Source organism: Lithobates pipiens, unplaced genomic scaffold, assembly GCF_037356315.1.
Source record: "Lithobates pipiens isolate NorthernLeopardFrog02 unplaced genomic scaffold, aLitPip1_a1.2 Scaffold_23, whole genome shotgun sequence".
In the NCBI taxonomy this organism is placed as follows: Eukaryota; Metazoa; Chordata; class Amphibia; order Anura; family Ranidae; genus Lithobates; species Lithobates pipiens.
In genome coordinates, this window is record NW_027507785.1 from 22,415,064 (window position 1) to 22,437,922 (window position 22,859).

At 43.3% G+C, this 22,859-nt stretch overlaps 1 protein-coding gene across 1 annotated transcript in view; it reads left to right on the forward strand.

Moving 5' to 3' along the window:
- Positions 1–22,859, forward strand: part of DCHS1 (dachsous cadherin-related 1) — a 111,813-nt gene that overhangs the window by 56,135 nt on the left and 32,819 nt on the right. The window contains exons 4-10 of the mRNA XM_077451300.1: positions 13,464–13,695; positions 17,651–17,887; positions 18,793–19,773; positions 19,893–20,080; positions 20,297–20,393; positions 21,111–21,268; positions 21,355–22,195. Coding sequence (XP_077307426.1) covers positions 13,464–13,695; positions 17,651–17,887; positions 18,793–19,773; positions 19,893–20,080; positions 20,297–20,393; positions 21,111–21,268; positions 21,355–22,195 — 2,734 coding nt within the window. The remainder of the gene's footprint in view (positions 1–13,463; positions 13,696–17,650; positions 17,888–18,792; positions 19,774–19,892; positions 20,081–20,296; positions 20,394–21,110; positions 21,269–21,354; positions 22,196–22,859) is intronic.

The window sequence follows — 22,859 nt, forward strand, 5'->3', positions numbered from 1 at the left end:
CCTCTCCATTCAGGAGCTTCTCCCCAGCCAATGAGAACAGAAGGGTGTGGATTGTGAAAGGCAAAGTGGAAACCCAGTATTGGAGTGTGGCTTTGGGGCCCTAGTGCAGATTGGAGCTGGACTTTATGGAGGATGTGATAATATGACGGGGAGTTGCAGGGTCCCCTGGAGCTAGGGGCAGGGTTGCGATTGTGACATCTGCAACCCTTTATGCTACGCCCATGGCTCCATATTCACAACAACATTTTAACCGCTTAAGGAACGGCTCACACCGATATACGTCGGCAGAATGGCATGGCTGGGCACAATCACGTACCTGTACGTTCCCTTTAAGCGCCCCAGTCCTGAGCTCCCTGATTGTGGCCGCAGACCCGATCACCGCTGGTGTCCCGTGATCAGGTCACAGAGCTGAAGAACGAGGTGAGGTCTGTGTAAACAAACCTCTCCTCGTGCTTCCTACTGAGGCTGTCACTGATCGTCTGTTCCCTGTTATAGGGAAAGACGATCAGTGACATCAGACGCCAAGCCACGTCCCCTACAGTTAAAAAAACCCACACACTTAACCCCTAAACTGCCCCCTAGTGGTTAACCCCTTCATTGCCAGTGACATTTTTATAGTAATCAATGCATTTTTAACAGCACTGATTGCTGTATTAATGCCAATGGTCCCAAAAATGTGTCAAAATTGTCCGACGTGTCTGCCATAATGTCGCAGTCACAATAAAAATCACTGATCGCCGCCATTACTAGTAAAAAAAAAAATATTAATAAAAATGCCATAAAACTATCCCCTATTTTGTAGACTCTATAACTTTTCCAAACCAATCAATAAACGCTTATTGCGATTTTTTTTTACCAAAAATATGTAGAAGAATACGTATCGGCCTAAACTGAGGGAAAAAAAAAAAGTTTTTTTTTTTATATATTTTTGGGGGATATTTATTATAGCAAAAAGTAAAAAAATATTGCATTTTTTCAAAATTTTCGCTCTATTTTTGTTTAGAGCGCAAAAAATAAAAACCGTAGAGGTGATCAAATACCACCAAAAGAAATCTCTATTTGTGGGAAAAAAAGGACGCCAATTTTGTTTGGGAGCCACGTTGCACGACCGCGCAATTGTCAGTTAAAGCGACGCAGTGCTGAATCGCAAAAAGGGGCTTGGTCCTTTAGCTGGAAAATGTTCCGGGGCTTAAGTGGTTAAAGCTGAACTCCAGGCAAAGTACTAAATACACAGATTAAATATATTTAAGGGAGCTGTTTTACCTACCACATGGTTTGTAAATATGTGTGCTCCGGCACATATTACTGTCCTCCCTGACATGGAAAGAAAACACAGGGCTTGTTCCTCACCCAGCCTGTGACTGGACAGTGAAAAGAAAAGCAGCACACTTATGGGCATGTCCTATGCTAGTACATAAGCACAACTTATTAGCTCCCTGTGCTGCTTCTCCCTTTACCAGTCTCAGCAATGCTGTATAGTAACTGCAAGAGTTTGATATCAGGTCAAATTTAGGTAATACATCAATTGCATTAAAACATTTTTTTTTTATATTATTGAATACAGAGCTGCATTAATTTGTGTCTTTTATATCTGCCCCAGAGTTCTGCTTTAGTAATACACACCAGAAAAAAAGGAATAGAAAGTTGCATGTTTCCTTTATAAAAAGTATTTTGATTTCTCTTACCAACCCCTGCGCCCCTTTCTCTCTACATTTCTTATAACGGATTTAGCCACAAAGGTCCAGAGGTGGAAAGAAAAAGGAAAAATAATTAAAAAAGGATATCACAATCTGTAAGTATTGGGGTTCATTGCAGTTCCCCCGACACTACTGCACTAGACAGCTCTAGACAGCTCTGAAAATATCGTAGACTATTAAATAAAATAAAAAAATAAAAAAATCATGGTAATCCAAATACAGGCAGCCCCCGAGTTACGAACATCTGAGTTACGAACAACTCGTATAAACGAACGAAGGGAGAAACAGGAAGGGAGAGGGAAGTGAAAGGAAATCTATCTCTAGGAAGGGAGATTCACTCCAGTAATTCCGCGTACACACGATTGGAATTTCGGCCCGCAAAAGACAGATGAGAGTTTTTCTTTGGAAAATGCGACCGTGTGTACGCTCCATCGGTCTTTTGCTGGCAGAATTCCAGCCAGCAAAAGATTGAGAGCATGCTCTAAATTTTTCGGTCGGGAAAAGTTCCTATCCAAAAATGCAATCGTCTGTATCAATTCCGACGTGCAAAATTCCTACGCATGCTCGGAAACAATTTGACGCATGCTCAGAAGCATTGAACTTCATTTTCTCGGCTCGCCGTAGTGTTTTACGTCACCGCGTTCTTAGCGGTTGTAATTTCAGCAAACTTTTGCGTGACCGTGTGTATGCAAGGTAAACTTGAGCGGAATCCCGTTGGAAAAGCCGCCATCTCTTTTTCCGATGAGAAATCCGATCGTGTGTACGCGGCATTAGCGTAAAAGCGGAGTTCCACCCTATTTTACAACTTGTGCTTAAAGAAATGACCACCCCTCCACCACTCGTTTTTGGATAATTAATTTTTTTTTCTTCTTTTTACTTATCTTTTGTGAAGAACTGAGTGTACTTCCGTCCTACCTGGGCCATGGCCCAGGGTGTCATTCCCTCCTTCACCCCGCTGCCTTCTGGGACCTGTGTGTCCCCCAGAAGATAAGGGGCCATTCAGAAAGTGTTGAGCGATTCGCGCATGTACAGTAGGAAAACGGCGGTGAAGCCTGAAGGCTCCACTGCCAGTTTTCTTTAGTTACAATGGCAGAGCCTGCAACCGGGCCGATGGATGGATCGGCCTCGGGTGGGCATTATTTGTAGCTTCTGACTTTTAAAAAAAAAAATTGCGACTGGAACACCACTTTAACATGGGAAAAATGTGTCTCCACTGAAGCTTTATCACCAATCCTTGTTTCCACAACAACTCAAAATGTTCAAAATCCAATTGTCACAGGGACATAAAGTGAGGTGGAATCTTCTGAACAGAAGCACAGACAGCAAAACAAACTTTACAGAGGTAGTAACCCTTCCCTATGCTATCCCAAAAACTTAAAAATATATTTTTTGGCTGGAGTTACACTTAAAAAATATACCTGCTCCAACATACACTACATTGACTTAACAACAAACCTACAGACCCTATCTTGTTCGTAACCCTGAGACCGCCTGTAGGCATAAAATCCAGAAATTCATATCTTTAGCGCTGTAAACCAGAGACTACACCCATGAGTTCTAAAAAACCAAAGAGATAAACAGGTCCCAACATACTTTATATATAATACTTATTCCTGGAATCCAGTTTATAGTTCTTTGATCCATTCATGTGTACAGAGTCATAATTTCTGAGATATTTAATAGGGATCCATTAATATTTTGACCAAGAATATGGATCCGTATATGTTCAGATCTTAAGAAAATGACCATAGGATCCATATGGTAGATTCTCTAATCTTTGGATCCAGACAGACAACTGCACAGCCAATGGAAGCTCACATGGACTCATCAATACTCTCAGAGAGGCCAGATTTCCTGGAATTTTCCAAATTTTCACATTTGGTCATAAGTCTTAGCCCATGTGCACACGGTCGGACATTCCGACAACAAAATCCGTCGAATTTTGTCCGAAACTTGTGTTACATACACATTGTCGGACAATCCGATCATTCAGAACGTGATGACGTTATTTCGTTACGACGGGACTACATTCAGGCTAGTAGCCAATAGCTTTGGTCTAGGAATTTGATCTGAGCATGCGTGGCACTTTGTCCGATCGGAATTCTCTACAAACGATAGGACAAAGTCCCATCGGACCATGTTGTCGGAAAATTTTAAAACCCAGCTCTAAAACTTTGTCGGTCGGATATTCCGACGGACACAGTCCGATGGAGCCCACACACGGTCGAATTATCCCATAACACGGTCCGATCGGACATTTTCCGTCTGAATGTCTGACCGTGTGTACAAGGGCTAACAATCCAAATAATCAATCTGTCAGTGATCAGATCCATATTATATATCCACCACCAGTCCCTAGACACAGAGTATAGGTCAATTAGTCCCAAGAACCAGAAAAAATTCGTAGTCCTACTGAAGTGTGGGCTTGGACTGGATCAAGTAACACTTTGGCGAATCGAACCAACAAATGTTTCTAAAACTACTGTTAGCAAAGAATGGTATTTGATGATCCGTTAATACTTTGCAATAAGTACTGGAAAACTGTTTTGGTAAGCAATCTTAGTCAGACGGACATCTCCCTGAGAATATCAATAGACAACTCTTCCATGCTCTACTTTCCCCTTCTAAGCTGTCAGCATCTAAATGGGGGATTCATTCGGAAATATCCAAAATCATCATTGCAGTGTTCCTCTCACTATCCCTATATAGTATACCCAATCTCCTATTTATTAGGCTTCGTTCACACCTAGGCACTTTTTTATTTTTTTCCCTCTAAGCCTCAGCTCTAAAAATGCCTAACAAGACACATCCCATTCATTTCAATGGCCCCTGTTCACATTTGGGCATTTTGTCGCCTAAAGCAAAACACCCATCGCTCCAAAAAGTACATGAGCTTCTTTTTTGGCAAATTACAGGCATTTTAAGGGCCGGTTCACACTGCGGGCGATGCGAGGCGACACCGACTTGCCCTGCCGCGACCTCAGCGGCGATTTGCAAATGACTTCTGTATAGAAGTCAATGCAAGTCGCCCCGAGGTCGCCCAAAAGTAGTACAGGAACCTTTTTTCTGAGTCGGAGCGACTCGAGTCGCTCCTCTCAGAACGGTTCCATTGTACAGAACGGGGGCGACTTGTCAGATCGCGGCGAGGCAAGTCGTGTCGCCTCGCATCGCTCGCAGCGTGAACCGGCCCTAATTCTTTTACATTAGTGACCTTTTGAACTTCAGAACGCCTGTACAAAAATGCTGCAAAAACTCTGCAAAAATGCCCAAAAAAAGCCAGAAAAAACACCCGAAAAAATAACAACGCCTAGATGTGAACAGAGCCTTAGCAATAAGACTCATTTTTATATAAAACATGTGACATACAGAACAACCATATAATCAAGTGATCCACAAAAAACATATAGGGAGGATTTACTAAAGCTGGAGCACTCAGACTCTAGTGCAACGGTGCATGGTAGCCAATCATCTGTTTACTTGAGCTTGTTGAATTAAGCTTTGACGATAAAACATGGAAGCTGATTGGTTTCTGTGCAGAGAGGCACCATATTTTGGACTCTCCAGTTTTAGTAAATCCCCTCCCAGTGTGACAGTAAGAACTGTCTATAGATGTCCATCACACTGATCAAATTCACATCCCTGTACGTTATTCACTGCGCTAATTCATAAATGCCAAGGTAAGATAAGTATATGTTTGTTATCTTTATAATGTGGTTTTCAAAGGAAATCAAATGTGTCAAAGTGTCTTTCCAAACAACACAGTTGAGGGCCTTTTTGCTTGAGCCATTCGCACAGTCATCACAAATAATTAACATAATCTGTCTAATGTGTTTATTTATAATGTCCATCAACTCCATCTAGTGGTCATAATGAGGTGTTTTCCCGAATGAGGTATTTCTAATGTCCATCAACTCCATCTAGTGGCCATAATGAGGTGTTTTCCCGAATGAGGTATTTCTAATGTCCATCAGCTCCATCTAGTGGCCATAATGAGGTGTTTTCCTGAATGAGGTATTTCTAATGTCCATCAGCTCCATCTAGTGGCCATAATGAGGTGTTTTCCCGAATGAGGTATATCTAATGTCCATCAGCTCCATCTAGTGGTCATAATGAGGTGTTTTCCTGAATGAAGTATTTTGGTAAAATGCCACATTATGTCCACTAGATGGAGCTGAAGATCATAAAAAAATAAACATATTAGACAGATTGTGATGATTATCATGATGGCTGTGTAAATGACTGAGGCATTTGCACAGCAATTTTTTTATAAATAGATTGTACTCTTAGTGAGCTAGAACCATTTATTTGGGCTTTATATTGAGAGTAAGCCACTAACAGGTTAATACAGTAATATGAGAGGTCCCAGCCTGTACACCTTCTTCCTGGTATGTGTACTCATGGGTAGGGGCAGAGTTACGTGTGACACAAGGGGTTGCTGGGTGGAGTTGTCAGCATGGACAGGAATACTGAAAGGACTGATGGTAACAGCATCATTAGCACAGTCCCTACTACCTGGTAGGCCATTATCCTAGTGCATGGAGTGTGTCATTTTATATTTTTCATATTTGGTCTATCTTATGTTCTGCCTTTATGAATAAAAATACTGGGGAAAAAGGTGTAAGGACCGGGACCGCTGATGTTACTGGTTATTATTATTATTATTATTATTATTATTATTATACAGGATTTATATAGCGCCAACATCTTACGCAGCGCTTTACAATCTATAGGGGGGGGGGGGACAACACAATTACAGTACAATACAGAAGGTACAGGAGGGCCCTGCTTGTAGAGCTTACATTCTCAAGGGAGGGGGTGGTGGTACAAAAGGTAATAGGTGCAGAGAATGATTTGATGGGGGTGGCTCAGGGACAGTTGTTAGGTGGGTGTGGGATAGGCTTTCCTGAATAAATGAGTTTTCAGGGATCTCCTAAAGGTGGACAAGGTAGGGGCTGACCGGACAGACTGGGGCAATGAGTTCCAGAGGGTGGGAGAGGCTCTGGGGAAGTCTTGAAGGCGAGCATGGGAGGAGGTAACAAGGGAGCCAGAGAGAAGGAGGTCCTGGGAGGAGCGGAGGGGACGATTTGGGCAATATCTATAGATGAGGTTGGTGATGTAGATGGGGGCGATGTTGTGGATGGCCTTGCATGTTATGGTTAGCATTTTGAATTTTACACGGTGGGGTAGGGGTAGCCAGTGAAGGGATTGGCAGAGAGGGGCAGCAGTCACAGATTGATTAGTGAGGTGCATTAGTCTAGCAGCAGCATTAATAATAGACTGAAGGGGGGATGGATTCATGGATATAGCGCTGAATGACCTTCCTCTCAACATAAGGTCCATCCAAGAGGGTAAGTTCTAGCCCAATCACCTTGCACATGGGACCGTTAAGCTGCTGTGTGTCTTTAGTGTTCCCAGGAAGGACGAATGCAGTGTCCAGCAGGATGGCAGTCTATGCCAGGCTTCAGCAGGATGGGACTGAAGGCTGTAGCAAGTGGTACCTGTCCTTAGGGCCCCGGATGTTGCACCTGTCCCTCCTGGGTGCATAGCAGCTAGACGATCCAATGTGCAAGGGGCCTAAGGGTCTGGTTGGACACAAAAATGCACTTGGAATGTTTGCTTCCCTTTGGAAAACATGTTATATGCATCACACAAGGACACTTATCTGGGCATTAGAGTAATCAAGAGCTCTCACTGGAGGTCTGAGCATCCATACGTGATGTTTTATTTAATGATCAGCAGAAATAAAACATTTTGGGTGTTCGGACACTCTCTTCATCAGGGCTTGTTTATTCTATAATATCTAAATGTGGCTGGATTTGATTGTTGCTTTTTACACAAGTCCAGCCACATTTATAGATTATACAATACACAAGCCCTGTTGAAGGGGGAGAGTCCGAAGCCCCGAAACATGCCGCATTTCTTTCTACTGATTATTTATTAAAACATTGCTTTGGACTCTCGGATGTTTGGTGTGGTGCTCCTGTTTTATTGGATGCGTTTGAAGACTCCCCTCCTTTTAGGGGCATTAGTTTGGTACTGGTAAGCAGCCTAGCCAACGCAAGTTATCTTGTCTCAGTAAAATGGTCTTTGACAACATCAGATACCAATAATAGAAGATCTAGCACCTCTTTTTGTTTGTAGTTGACAGATCTTCAAAACCTGCTGTGACCAAATTTGGCAGATGCACATGCAGTAAAATCTTTGTTTCCATATCTCCATAATATAGGAACGATTGGTTACCACTCATAAATACATTTTCAGAAATGTGGAAGCTCTCTTGATGCAGTAACACTAGAGAAGCACTAGTTACTGCACCTCTCTATAGCCAGACTGTTGGATTCAGTGATAAGTCCCATCCTTCATTGGATCCAAATCGAAGAAACATCAGTCTAAGCCCTTGTACACACGGTCGGAGATTTCGACAACCAAATCCGTCGGATTTTGTCCGTCGGATTTTGTCCGAAACTGTTGCATACACACGGTCGGACTAAGTTGTCGAAAAATCCGATCATTCAGAACGTGATGACATAATTTCGTTACGATGGGACTACATTCAGGCTAGTAGCCAATAGCTTTGATGTAGGAATTTGATCTGAGCATGCGTGGCACTTGGTCCGATCAAAATTCTCTACACATGATCGGAGTATGTCCGATCTAACCAGTTGGTCGGAAAATATTTCCAACAAGTTGGAAAATTGGGTCCGACGGATATTCTGACGGAATGAGTCTGATGCATACCACACACAGTCGGATTATCCAACAACACGGTCCGATAGGACACATTCCGATGGATTCTCCGACCGTGTGTACAAGGGCTAACTAGGTAGATGATAGAGAGCAAACCTAGCATTGTTGTAAAAAGTGGTGTGGCAGTGTGTAAGTGTAGGGTAGGGCACTGGTGTAGATACTTTTTCTGACTTGGGTTCACACTGGAGCGATGCGGGAACGCCGCGAATCCGCAGCGTTTTCCCGCATCGCATGCCTCCCGGCGGAAGTTCACACTGCCCTATGCGGACTGCTGGGAGTGTCAGTGAAATGTTAATGACACCCCCAGATCAGTTCGCATATCGCAGTGCGATCTTCAAACTCGGACAGGAATCGGATCGCATGGTGTGAACACCCATGCGATCCGATTCTGCCGCGGACCAAAAAAAAGGGTCCTGTGCGAGTTTGCGGCGGGTGCGATGCGAATTCAGCCATACTATCTGTATGGCTGAACTCGCATCGCACAGAGATCAGATGTGATTTGCACTGCAGTGCGGTGCGAATCACATCCGGTTCTCGCTGCCGCAGCGGTGTGAACCCAGCCTTAGAGAAAATAGAAAATTCCAAAAAGTTTTTGAGTGATGCTCTGTTATACAGTAATGATGTTATTGCCTACTCTATGTGAATAGGGTGCTGTCTATTTGTGTAATATATACAGTATATACAGTATAATGTAAATACAGTGAGGGAAAAAAGTACTTGATCCCCTTCTGATTTTGTATATTTGCCCACTGATAAAAAAATGATTGGTCTATAATTTTAATGGTCGGTTTATTTTAACAGTGAGGGACAGAATAACAACAAAATATCCAGAAAACGCATTTCAAAAAAGTTATAAATTGATTTGTATTTTATATGTGAAACAAGTATTTGATCTCCTATCAATCAGCAAGATTTCTGGCTACCAGGTGTCTTCTATGCAGGTAACGAGCTGAGATTAGGAGCACTCTCTTAAAGGGAGTTCTTCTAATCTCAGCTTGTTACCTGTAAAAAAGACACCTGTCCACAGAAGCAATCCGATTCCAAACTCTCCATCATGGCCAAAGCCAAAGAGCTGTCCAAGGATGTTGTAGACCTACACAAGGCTAAAATGGGTACAAGACCATCGCCATGCAGCTTGGTGAGAGGGTGACAACAGTTGGTGCGATTATTCCCAAATGGAAGTAACACAAAATAACTGTCAATCTCCCTTGGTCTGGGGCTCCATGCAAGATCTCACCTCGTGAGGTTTCAGTGATCATGAGAACGGTGAGGAATCAGCCCAGAATTAAAAAGGAGTATCTTGTCAATGATCTCAAGGCAGCTGGGACCATAGTCACCAAGAAAATAATTGCTAACGCACTGTGCCGTGAAGGACTGAAATCTTTCAAGGTCCCCCTGCTCAAGAAAGCCCATGTACAGGACCGTCTGAAGTTTGCTAATGAACATCTGAATGATTCAGAGGAGAACTGGGTGAAAGTGTTGTGGTCAGATGAGACCAAAATCCAGCTCTTTGGCATCAACTCAACTCGCCGTGTTTGGAGGAGGAGGAATGCTGCCTATGATCCCAAGAACACCATCCCCACCGTCACACATGGAGGTGGAAATATTATGCTTTGGGGATGTTTTTCTGCTAAGGAAACAGGACAACTTGACCGTATCAAAGGGATGACGGATGGGGCCATGTACTGTCAAATCTTGGATGAGAACCTCCTCTCCTGAGCCAGGGCATTGAAAATAGGTCGTAAGTGGGTATTCCAGCATGACAATGACCCAGCATGACCCAAAACACATGGCCAAGGCAACAAATGAGTGGCTCAAGAAGAAGCACATTAAGTTCCTGGAGTGGCCTAGCCAGTCTCTAGAACTTCATCCCATAGAAAATATGTGGAGAGAGCTGAAGGTTCGAGTTCAGCCTCAAAACCTTAATGACTTGGAGAGGATCTGCAATGGAGTGGGACAAAATCCCTTCTGAGATGGGTGCAAACCTGGTGACCAACTACAAGAAATATCTGACCTCTGTGATTTCCAACAAGGGTTTTGCCACCAAGTACTACGTCATACTTTGCAAAGGGGTCAAATACTTATTTCACTCATTTAAATGCAAATCAATTTATACATTTTTTGAAATGCGTTTTTCTGGATTTGTTTGTTGTTATTCTGTCTCCCACTGTTAAAATATACCTAGCATTAAAATTATAGACTGATCATTTCTTTGGCAGTGGGCAAACGTACCAGTAGGAGATCAAATACTTTTTTCCCTCACTGTATTTTGTATACCTTTATGTTAACTATGCCACTGTAAAAAAAAAAAAAAGGTTTACCATTAACCACTTCCCGACCGGCGCACACCGATGTACGTCGGCATAATGGCACGGGCAGGCATATCGGCGTACAGGTACATCCAGTTTTAAATTATGCCCTGCCATCGCGAGCACGCCGCTGGTGGGACCACCATGCCGGTCGGGACCCCCGTGAGTCCGGTCGCGGATCCTGCGGACTCGATCGCCACGGGCATACCCGCAATCGTCTCACAGGGCGGCTGAACGAGGAGATGCCGTTGTAAACAGCATCTCCCCGTTCTGCCTAGCAGCAAGTGATGCTGATCTCTGCTCCATGTGATTGGAGCAGAGATCAGTGTTCACTAAAACAAAGCCCAGCCCCCTACAGTTAGTAACACGCCCCTAGGAACACTTAACCCCTACACTGCCACCCACTGGTTAACCCCTTCACTGCCAGTGTCATTTACACAGGAATCACTGCATTTGTATAGCACTAGGGAAATAATAGATGTGGCGCTATACCTATATGTGGGGGTTACCAATAGGTTGGTATATAAAATATGTGAACAAAAGTGTGCTAAATGTGTTAGTCAATTTTCACATGTGTGAGAGTAATTCCTAACGTGCTGGTTAGTTTTGGGCAGAGATAATATATATTTACCAGCGTGCTGGTTCAAAAACCAAAATTATGAAAAACCAAAAAACAAAAATACAAAAAATATCCAAAAATAATAAACACAAAATGCACAACAGTTGCAATAGATCACGGTATGGCAAATCCTGTGACTTTCTTATGCTATACTTATCTCTATAGCAATATGCAATGCTAAAGTGCAAGTGCGAATAAATTCATATAAAACAGAAAGTTGGGACTAGGTGTGGTACCTGGTAAAATGACCGTGAGAAAAATATAATAAAGTGCCAAAAAATAATAAAATATCACAGTGGTAGTATAAACTGGTATTAAGTCTGCTAGTGATGCTATATAAAAATTAATACAATTAATATGAAACCTAAATACCATACACATAAAGCATAAATGTAATAAAATAATAAAATAATATAATGCAAAGGATTAGAATAAAATAAAGATAGAAATGAATGAATGAATGAATGAAATACTTATATAGCGCACAATGCGAACTGAATCGCCTCTAGGAAATATGCAAAAAACGTGCAAAAAATAGTGCAAAAGAAGTGCAAAAAATGCAGGCAAATTGTAAACATTAGACGTGATGGAGCAAGTCTCTATTAGGTGGCGGAAAGATCCGCAGGTGCAAAAAGGAGGGGAGTGATGTTTTCCAATCGTGTTCTTCACATTCGGTGGCTTAAAAGGGTATTAAATTATTATGCTCTCACCGGAAGGAGGACCCCGTCCGGGGTGGATCAACTTTCACAATATTAGCTATTGTGCGGCTCTCTGGCTTCCTTCAGCTGTAAAGGTTAGGGATCCCTCGTTCCTCCGTGAGTGCAATATGCCACGTTTATATAGAGTAGAGAAGAGGCACATCCATAGTGTGATACCGTTTTAAAAATTTGTTTATTGCAGCAAATAGGTAAAAAATACTCACAAACAAGTAGTTTAAAAGTGCGGTAGTGTGTACAGCTTTAAAATTCCCGCTCTGCAATCTCCGTCTGAGCTCGAGGTGTACGCTGCCTGGCCACGCCCTACGCGTTTCGTCACACGGACGTCATCTGGAGCGATGACGGTTTTTCATAATTTTGGTTTTTGAACCAGCACGCTGGTAAATATATATTATCTCTGCCCAAAACTAACCAGCACGTTAGGAATTACTCTCACACATGTGAAAATTGACTAACACATTTAGCACACTTTTGTTCACATATTTTATATACCAACCTATTGGTAACCCCCACATATAGGTATAGCGCCACATCTATTATTTCCATTTGTTTCTGCACCTTTCCACCCCCGGGTGGAAATCAATAGAGGCTGCTCTTACCTTTACACTTTTATTCACTCTTAAGGTTCCATAGCGCAACCCACCCCCCATTTATTTATTTGTATAGTACTGATTGCTGTATAAATGACAATGGTCCCAAAAATATGTCAAAAATGTCCGATGTGTCTGCTATAATGTCGCAGTCACAATAAAAATCGCTGATCGTGCCATTACTAGTAAAAAAAAAAAATTATTAATAAAAATGCCATAAAACTATCCCCTATTTTGTAAACGCTATAACTTTTGCGCAAACCAATCAATAAACGCTTATTGCAATTTTTTTTTTACCAAAAATATGTAGAAGAATACGTATCGGCCTAAACTAAGGGAAAAAAATATTTTTTTATATATTTTTGGGGGATATTTATTATAACAAAAAGTAAAAAATAATGCGTTTTTTTTTTCAAAATGGTCGCTCTATTTTTGTTTATAGCACAAAAAATAAAAACCGCAGAGGTGATCAAATACCACCAAAAGAAAGCTCTATTTGTGGGGAAAAAAAGGACGTCAATTTTGTTTGGGAGCCACGTCACACAACCGCGCAATTGTCAGTTAAAGCGACGCAGTGCCAAATCGCAAAAAGTGGTCTGGTCTTAAGCCAGCAAAATGGTCCGGGGCTGAAAGTGGTTAATATTATATTTAAAGCGATCATCTGAGCTGGACCGCTGTGGGTTAAAGAATGGACTTGCTCCCCCCCCCCCCCCCCCGTTACACAATAAGAATACAGTCGATGGGCAGAGTGTATATGTATCTAAGATCCTTCTTGTTTCTTGCAGGGTGGTCTGAGTTCTGGATGTGTTGTGAGGGTTTCCGTAGAAGATGTCAATGATAACCGCCCAGTCTTCTATCCTCTGGAATATGGGGGTAGTGTAAGCGCACTGAGCCCACCAGGCACTCCCATACTCAGTGTGACGGCTCGCGATAAAGATGAAGGAATTCATGGTATCATCACCTACCATATCATATCAGGGAATAGCCCCCCACTTCTACGCATAGAGCCCGATACAGGTAAGGTCACTGTTTTAAAAAAAAAAATTGTGTAAAAATACAAATTTTTTCAATCATAGTAAAAAATATTGTGACATGGTGCAGTTGTGGAATTATGTGATGCTAAAGGAATTTGGACGTTTTGACAGAAAAGTAAGCAACAGTGTTTACTGCCAAACTAATTTCTGGCATGTGCAAACTGGGCAGTTTCCGATAATATGTGGTCCTTACAGGGGATTGAAGAACATAACATGACCACCATATGTTTACTGTTAGACCCCTTCACACTTGAGTGTTTTTCAGCTCGTTTTCCCAAGCCTGACTACACGCAACATACAGAATCCCATTCTTTCTAATTGTCCCTGGTCACACTTGTAAGCTCAGTGGTCATACGCTCTACTCCCTACGCTCAAATAAAGGACATTAGCTTTTTTTTTTTTTTTTTTTTTTTTTTTTTTTTTAGGCATTTTTGGTTTTATTGACTTCAACGAGAGTGCCTGTAAATACATGATACATACATTTTTGCACCCAAAGCACTCCTCTCCTCCTCTAGAACTGCTCTCCTTTCCTTGCCCAGCCCAGGAACCAAACGCCTAAGCTTGATACATGAGCAAAATTACCAGGAAAATCACTCTGCTCAGGTGTAAACACAGGCTTTGGCCAATGTATGGTTTAGACCCCCTCATTGATAGTGCGGGCCAAAGGAGGTCCGGAAATGGCCAACTTCACAATAAAAAGGTATATACAGTGGAATTAAACTGAACAAATTAACTTGATCACATGCTATGTCTCTTCTGCACTAGAACTCACATGCCTGTTCACAATCTTCTTTAGAATGTACACTGAGCTGTGCATACTCAGCACAGTGTGTATTCTCCAAACACCTCAGCACTGGCATAAAGACCAGGCACCGGGTGGGCGAAGACCAGGCACCCTAAAGAAGCCAGGGAGAAGATGTTGGTGACAGCGAGGGACCTCGCAGCTGTCACATTGTTGGAGTGGAGGTAGGGATTTGTAGAGTTTAGTTCCCCTATAAGAGGATCTATGTCTACGACAGGGGCGTAACTATAGGGGGTGCAGCAGTTGCGACCGCAACTGGGCCCTGTGCTGCAGGGGGCCCATGCAGCCCCCTCTACATATGGCCGGCAGCAGCATAGGCAGCTAGGGGTACCAGTGCACCATGCACACGGGTGGCTGGAGGGTGACTAGCAGAGCTCCATGCTTGACTATCGCACTGGCTGCTCTTTAGTTGTGCATTCCCCACATGACCTGTGTCCTTGGCTGGCTCCTCAGAGTACCCCTCTCCTGCTCCATGCATTGCCGCTCATTCCGATGTCTTTTCTCCCCGCCAGAGTCCCGCCCCCCCCCCCCCCAAGTCCGGCCCACACTGCTCTGCATACTTACCCCGGGTAAACAAACTTTAAGCACACAGATGCAGTGCAGCCCTATGAGAGCCGGCTCCCGGAGGACACTGCAGGCTTGTCTGCCAGCCCCCCTCCTCCCCTGTCATACACAGATGATGAAAGGTGTTTCTGGGAGATATGCTGATCACCCGTCCAGCACACTGGATGGAGCCCAGGCCAACGTGGATGAGTGCGCGGCCTACAGCTTGGTCATGGTGAGTGAGAGGACCCCATCCCCCACACACCATTACATACCCCCTCCATCTCCCCCTTCTCACGTGGGGACAGGGACCCCCACCTCCCCTGGGGACAGGGACCCCTTCTCACCTGGGGGCGGTAACTTCATCTGCCCTGGAGAAAAGGACCTCATCTCTTCTGGGGACGGGGACCCCATCCTGACTAGGGACAGTCCCCCAATGGGGTACCTAAAAATTAAAAAAAAAACGAATAAAAAAAACTACTGATACCAGTGGTGGAACTACAGGGCTCACAAAGGTCATACCTGTGACCACACCCTGGAGTTACACCGCCGGACTCGGAGGGAAGGGCCCTGGCTTGGGTTCAGGGGGGCCCTTCATGGTTTCTTGCATCGGGGCCCTGAAGGTTCTAGTTACGCCACTGGTCTACGATCTATGGTGGTTGTTACCAGGGTGGGCTAACCTCCTGCCAACCACGTAACTCATATGTGCCTTTATGCTCACGCACTATACTTATGTGTCAGTGGTGGCTGAGGTTTTTGTGCTAAGAGTGCATTGGCTACATGCTCCAAGCACAGCACCTAAGCTGTCACCGACAGCTCCTGTTCTCTCAAGATATGATCAGGAGCTGTCGTGCTGGGCTCCCAATCATGTAACCACTGTGACAGACAGCGACCCTGGTCACGTAATTGGCACATCTGTCTTGCCCCCCCCCCCTCCCCAGCCTTAAGACCCAGTTAAAGGGCCATAGTGGGCGGGCAGTCAGGGGTTAATGTTTTAAGAAGCTTGCCTTTAATAGTAATTTGTAATTATATATGTACATGTGGGGAATCATAATTGGTCATTACATACTTAGGTTCTGCTTCCTGATTTGCAGCACTACACAATGATTGTCCCCTTCTCGCAATGCCAGTCTACCAGTCAGCACACATGGAAATCAATGCACTTTCTGGAAGTCAGATACACACCTCCCTCTAGTGGCTAGCTGACAGAGCTCTATAATAACGTAACTAGTGGAAAAGTCGAAAATGACGTGTCTAATGAAGTCTGTCAACAGCGGCAGTTTTATTTCTTGTTGATTCTGCCAGTAGATCCGTTATTTTTCCACTTCTTGTAACAGACCAAGGTGTCCAGCAAAATGAGTTACTTCATTGGGAAAAAACATATTACGCTGGTGTGGGTGCTCTCAACGGTCAGCTTTTATTCATATGGTCTAAAGCTGCACATCAGTCCAAAAAAAGATAGCAAAGTGCTAAATGTCTTAGGGCCGTATTTAAAAAAAAAAAAATGAAGTACTCTTTGCCTTGTGAAACTGCATGTGCATTTGTTCTGTGTTGTCAGGCAGTCTAACTTCCTATTGAGGGCAGTGGTAATGTCTGACTATATGCATTTGTGAATTCAGTGCCTTCCTTGCTATAATTATGAGATATTAGGAAATATAACTAACTTCAGGTAATGAGTTCAGAATTGGCTTACACCCTTTAGACATTAAAATGGAAATTTGGCTCACTGGTATTTTGCTTTTTTTTCCTCTCTGGATCAATAGTATGTATAAGAATAAGACCTGGTAAAACGAATGGACAATTGTTTTTGCCGACATCATTAACAAAGTAACTATGGTGGGTACACCTAAGTGCTTCTAACAACTTACGGTGGTGGTGGTACACTGTCTATGATTTCTGGTGGTGGTACACTGTCTATGACCTATGGTTGTGGTGGTACACTGTCTATGATCTATGGTGGTGGTGGCACACTGTCTATGACCTATGGTGGTGGTACACTGTCTATGATTTCTAGTGGTGGCACACTGTCTAAGATCTATGGTGATGGTGGCACACTGTCTATGATCTATGGTGGTGGTGGTGGTGGCACACTGTCTATGATCTATGGTGGTGGTGGTGGCACACTGTCTATGATCTATGGTGGTGGTGGCACACTGTCTGTAATATATGGTGGTGGTGGTACACTGTCTATGATGTATGGTGGTGGTGGCACACTGTCTGTTATACATGGTGGTGGTGGCACACTATCCATTATCTGTGGTGGTGGTGGCACACTATCCATTATCTATGGTGGTGGTAACACACTGGGGTGATTTACTAAAGGCAAATAGACTGTGCACTTTGCAAGTTCAGTTGCACTAATTTTTCATAGAGCTTATGTATGTAGTAGTATGAATGTAGTAAAGCTCTGCTGATTTCTTTGATCCGATGTAGTGAAGCTTCACTACATTACTAAGCTCTGCATTTGCAAAGCACACAGTCTATATGCCTTTTGTAAATAAAACCCAATGTTTATGATATGTGGTGGTGGCCCTACACTATAACTGTTATGGTGATGCTCTCTGTATAGGTTCTTACTGTGACTCTCTTTCAGGTACTCTTATCGTGGCTCGTGCTCTGTCTGCACGGGCTGGCTCTGTCCTACATATGGAAGTGGGAGCTCAAGATGGAGGTGGAGTCAGAGCCGAGATGAATGCCCGGGTAAATGTCAGCATTCTGCCGAGTGCTGCCCATGTGCCTACATTTCTGCAGCCCCAGTATGACTTCACAGTATCTGAGGATACACCTCCTGGAACAAGTGTGGGTAGTGTGAAAGCTACCAACCCAGCAGGTATATTCGATTATGACTTCTGCACTCTGTATCTACACCGTTTTGGGATTTCTACAAGATCCCATACATCTGCTTTATCCACAATTTACCTAGACGTTTACAAGCATTGGGTTTCGTTACCATTGGGGTGGATTCACTAAAGGAAAATAGACTGGGCATTGGAAATGCAGTTGCTGCAGAACTTAGTAAATGAGGGGAAGATCTGCTGACATCCATTATCCAATCACACACAAGCAAAAATTATGTTTTTTTTTTAAATTTTCCTTGCATGTGATTGGGTATTCTTTGCAAAGTGAAGCTCCACCTCATTTACTAAGCTCTGGATCAACTGCAGTTGTAAAGTCTATTATTTGACTATTTTTAGTAAATACACCCCAATGGATCTGCATTGTCTTTTGACCCTTAGTAGGATAAAACATTTTTCAAATTCATTTATTTATTCCTAAAAACTCAACTCTGATAAATATAAACATTTTGCCATCTATACATTACATGAGGTCAACAAGTAATGCAAAAGATTTGAACACTGATTTTGTTAGAGTTAATGGAAAAGTTAGAATGAGGCTTAAAGAAAGCTCATTGAAAAAAATTCCATATACCCTGGGTGCTGAGTATGCAACAATACTTTAATCGACAAAATAATGCAGACCTTACCAGGTTGGGCAAGCTACAACTATTTTCTTCATACTGCATATCTACAAAGGCCTATTCCAAGCATTACCCACACACATACAGTAGGTCTCACTGTTATACACATATGTTGTGCAATTCAACCACCACAGTAAAATGCTTTTAGGGTGACAGAATATTAACCCATTAATGTGAGTGCATTATTTCCATCTAATTTTGCATACCTGTTCTTTCGCTTTAAAAACACTAAGAGACTCTTCTTTTACTATTCCTAGGTGTCTCAAGTGTGATCCTGTACTCCCTGGTCTTTGGTGACCCTCGTGGCCTTTTCTCTCTGGACCCTCGTTCTGGAATATTGTCCACACATCGACCACTTGACCGAGAACAAGACGCTGAGCTTACTCTAGAAGTTCAAGCTCGTAGTGGGTCTCCTCCAGCCTATACCAGGGCCCGGATTAACTTTAAGATCACTGACATCAATGACAACCCACCAATCTTTGCTTTGACCTCACATACCTTGAGACTCCAAGGCTCCCCACCTACTGGATCTGTTATATTTACTGCTAAAGCAACAGACCCTGATGCAGGAGCCAATGGACAGATCCATTATCAGATTGTGTCACAGGGACCCTTTAGTGTTGACAGTTCAGGACAGATCCAGACTACTGGGCCCCTGACACAAGAAAGTTATGAGCTGCGTGTTCTTGCCCTTGATGGTGGATTCCCACAGCTGACCTCTGAGTTAGAAGTCACCGTTCTTGTGCTGGAACAGGAATCTGAGCCAGCCTGTGGAGCCTCTGATTATCGCGTAGAGGTCCGAGAAGGTAGCCCTCCAATGAGCCGCCTGGTGCAGGTGCAAGCTTTACTTCCGGTTGGAGGGGAGAACCCTTTACGTTATAGGCTGAGACCAGATGCTGATGCTGTGGGGTTCAGCGTTGAGCCAGAGACTGGGTGGCTTTATGTACGAGGGGCCTTGGATCGAGAAAGTCGGGAAGTTTACATTCTGGCAGTCTTGGCATCTGGGGGATCTGGCATCCGAACTGCCACTTGTACCGTGCGTGTTCGAGTGACTGATGAAAATGACAATGCTCCGCGCCTTAGCGAGGAGAGGTATTTTATGAGTATTCCTGAGAATCAGGCCTCAGGGGAAATTGTGGGAAGGGTCAGTGCTACGGACAGAGATGCTGGTCAGAATGGACGTATTACTTACAGACTTCCAGCTCAAGAAACTGACTTCAGTATACACCCACATACTGGTAAGTGGCCATTAAGTAGGGAACATTCTGTGTTTTAATAAAAAATCCAAACATAGCCATTAACTTCATCTTCCTCCAAAATATATATTTACAAAATGTCCTTCCTTCTGTCTGTACAGGAGAACTGTCTGTAAGAAGGAGTCTTGACCGGGAGCACCAGGCCAACTACCAGCTATTGGTCATTGCCCAAGATGGTGGAGCTCCTCCACGTAGTGTAACCGGAACCATCCATGTCTCTGTGTTGGATGAGAATGACAATCATCCTGAGTTTTTGTACCCCATATCTGGAAGGGAAACACCAATACAGGTGACAACAGGAAGATATGATAATGAAGTTTTCTGCTTGATAATGGGGGAAGGTTTTTTTGGTGGATACCATGATATCAGGGAAACTATAGCTTTAGGAGGGGCACAATATTTATTGATTCTGCTTAATATATCTTCAATTGACCAGAGTGTAATGTAAAGTGTATCTCTATCTTGACCAGAGTGTAATGTTCTTCTGTTTCTTCTCTTTCTGTAGATAATGGAGGGCAAAAGTTCAGGCATGTTTGCAGCATCCATTTTGGCAAAGGATCCAGATGAGGGGGAGAATGGAACAGTCATCTACAGCTTGTCAGGTACCTACCTCTACTACAAATAAAAGACCTCTCACTGAGGTGGCCAGTCCAATAATGTAGATGTGGGAGGGTCAGTAAAGCTTTTATTTTTTATGGGATTCTGCAGGCTTGATCTCCCTGTAGCAAGAGTGTACTTTGAAGTATCAAGTTGTATCCGTACTTCAAAGGAGCCTGAACCTAACAACTCCAACAGGATGGGGACCCCTGAAAATGGGGCCTTGCAGAAGGTGCAGCTGGCATGTCAGATTGACAAGTGCAGAAATATAACAAGCTGAAATTTGACAAGGCAGTGTACATTGCATCCACCCACGAGTCAAAAATATCCACTCTGAGTGAACTGACCTTTAAAGCACAATTTTAGCTTTCATTCTTTTTGGTTATCTTATGCTCAAGCCCTACCCCAGTCTCCCCTTTACAGACAGCACACTAGACATCATAATTTCTGCGCTCTTTTAGAGGGCATAATATAAGAGAGAAAAATATAAATTACTATTACCATGAATAAGAAATAACATATTTATAAGATTAACAAAGACCACTGACGTAGGGGCATTATGTGCTGTAGATTAGTAAATCCATTTCTTCAGAGTGTTCAGAATTTACTCTCTCTCAAATCTTGGGTTGGGTCTCTATATACTGTATACATATATGTCTTCACTCCTTTTTTTAAATTTGCTTATGCATCAAGTTATGTGTTTCTTGTTTATTACTACCAAGGTCCATGGGCAGAGCGATTCACCCTTCACCCGCACACAGGAGAGCTACGCACAGCAACAGTTTTACACCATGCAGAACGATCCCATTACACAATGACTGTCCAGGCTAGAGACTCTGGATCTCCAGCTAAAAGCTCAGAGGCCACTGTTCGCATTCAGGTACTGTACCCACAGATAAGTATTCAACTGTTAAAAAAAAAAATGACATTACTAATAATTGACTGTAGTAACATTTACATTTTTAGGTGGTGCCATCTACTCGTTACCCTACCAAACCCAACCCCAGCGTTTTGGTCCTGATGCCAATGGAAGGATTACCACCTGGGTCTCTTCTGGGTGCTGTTTCCCCTAAAACGCCCCATGGTTCTGCGATCTACACTTTATTAGATGACCAACATGGAAACTTTATGGTGGATGGTCGAACTGGCAACATATTTCTTGTACAAGAACTGGACTTTGAGAGTCAGCCCCATCACAGCCTCCGAGTAAGCATTGAGGAAGCCCGTGAAGTTTCTGGTATGTATCTGCCCCCAAGGGTAGTGCAAGTAGAGATTGAAGTCCAGGACAAAAATGATCACTCACCAATGTTTCCAGAGGATCCACTGACATTGGTGATTCCAGAGGATGCCCAGGTTGGTTCCTCCATCTTTACCTTCCAAGCTATAGACCGCGATGGTCCAGGCCCCAATAGCCAGGTGCGTTATTCCTTGATGCGGCAAGAGCCAGAAGCTGCTGAATCTACTTTTCGACTGGACACAGAAACTGGGGTATTAAGTGTAGCAAAGCCATTAGATCGTGAAAAAGTGTCATCTTACCTACTCATGGTGGAAGCTACAGATCGGGCACTGAATGCCAGTCAGCGTCGGTCAACTTCTGTTACTGCCAGAATTTTTCTCAGCGACCGCAATGACCACACTCCACGGTTCCTCACACCAGCTACATTATGGCTATCCGAAGACCTGCCTATTGGATCCACAGCTCTTTTCCTGGTGGCGCAAGATCCAGACCTAGGCGAGAATGGGAGAGTTGGCTATCAGATAGCCGGAGGTAACGAGGATGGTCGGTTCCAGATACATCCACACTCAGGTAAGATAGACAGGTTAATAGACAAATTTAAATAAAGCTCTCAATGACTTCTGTAGCAGCAGGTACTGTCGAGAAATTCATCCTCAAAAAGAGAAGCAGTGATGTATTTAAGTCTAGACTCAGAACTCAGCTTTTCCCTCCCTATGTGCACCTTTCCTGTGTTTACACTAGAGATTAGAAGGCTTTCAGGTCACTGATGGATAGGGATGAGCCTGGGTTTGGGTCTGACCTGGCTGATCCCAGAAGACAGCTGTAAATGACTGGCCAATCAGCTGTGGATTGAAATAATTGATCTAATATGGTCACATTGGATCCTCCACCCACAGCTGATTGGGCTGGCAATGACTTCTGGGTTTGGATTTGGATCAAACAGTGTTAATTTTGTCAACGAAAATGTTTTGGTCAGCGGCATTTTTTACAGTGAAGAAAACTAAACGAAAAGTACAGAAAATTTTTGTCCACTAACGAAAACTATGATGAAAATCAAATCCGTTTTCATTAAGGACTGAACAGGGACGAAAATGGCAAGGAGGGACGTTTATCCTCATGAACTAACTTCCGGTTTTCACTGAGCTGTATCTGTCAGTTTGTTCAAACCTTAAAGGGGTTGTAAACCCTCGTATTTTTTCACCTTATTGCATCCTATGCATTAAGGTGAAAAAAC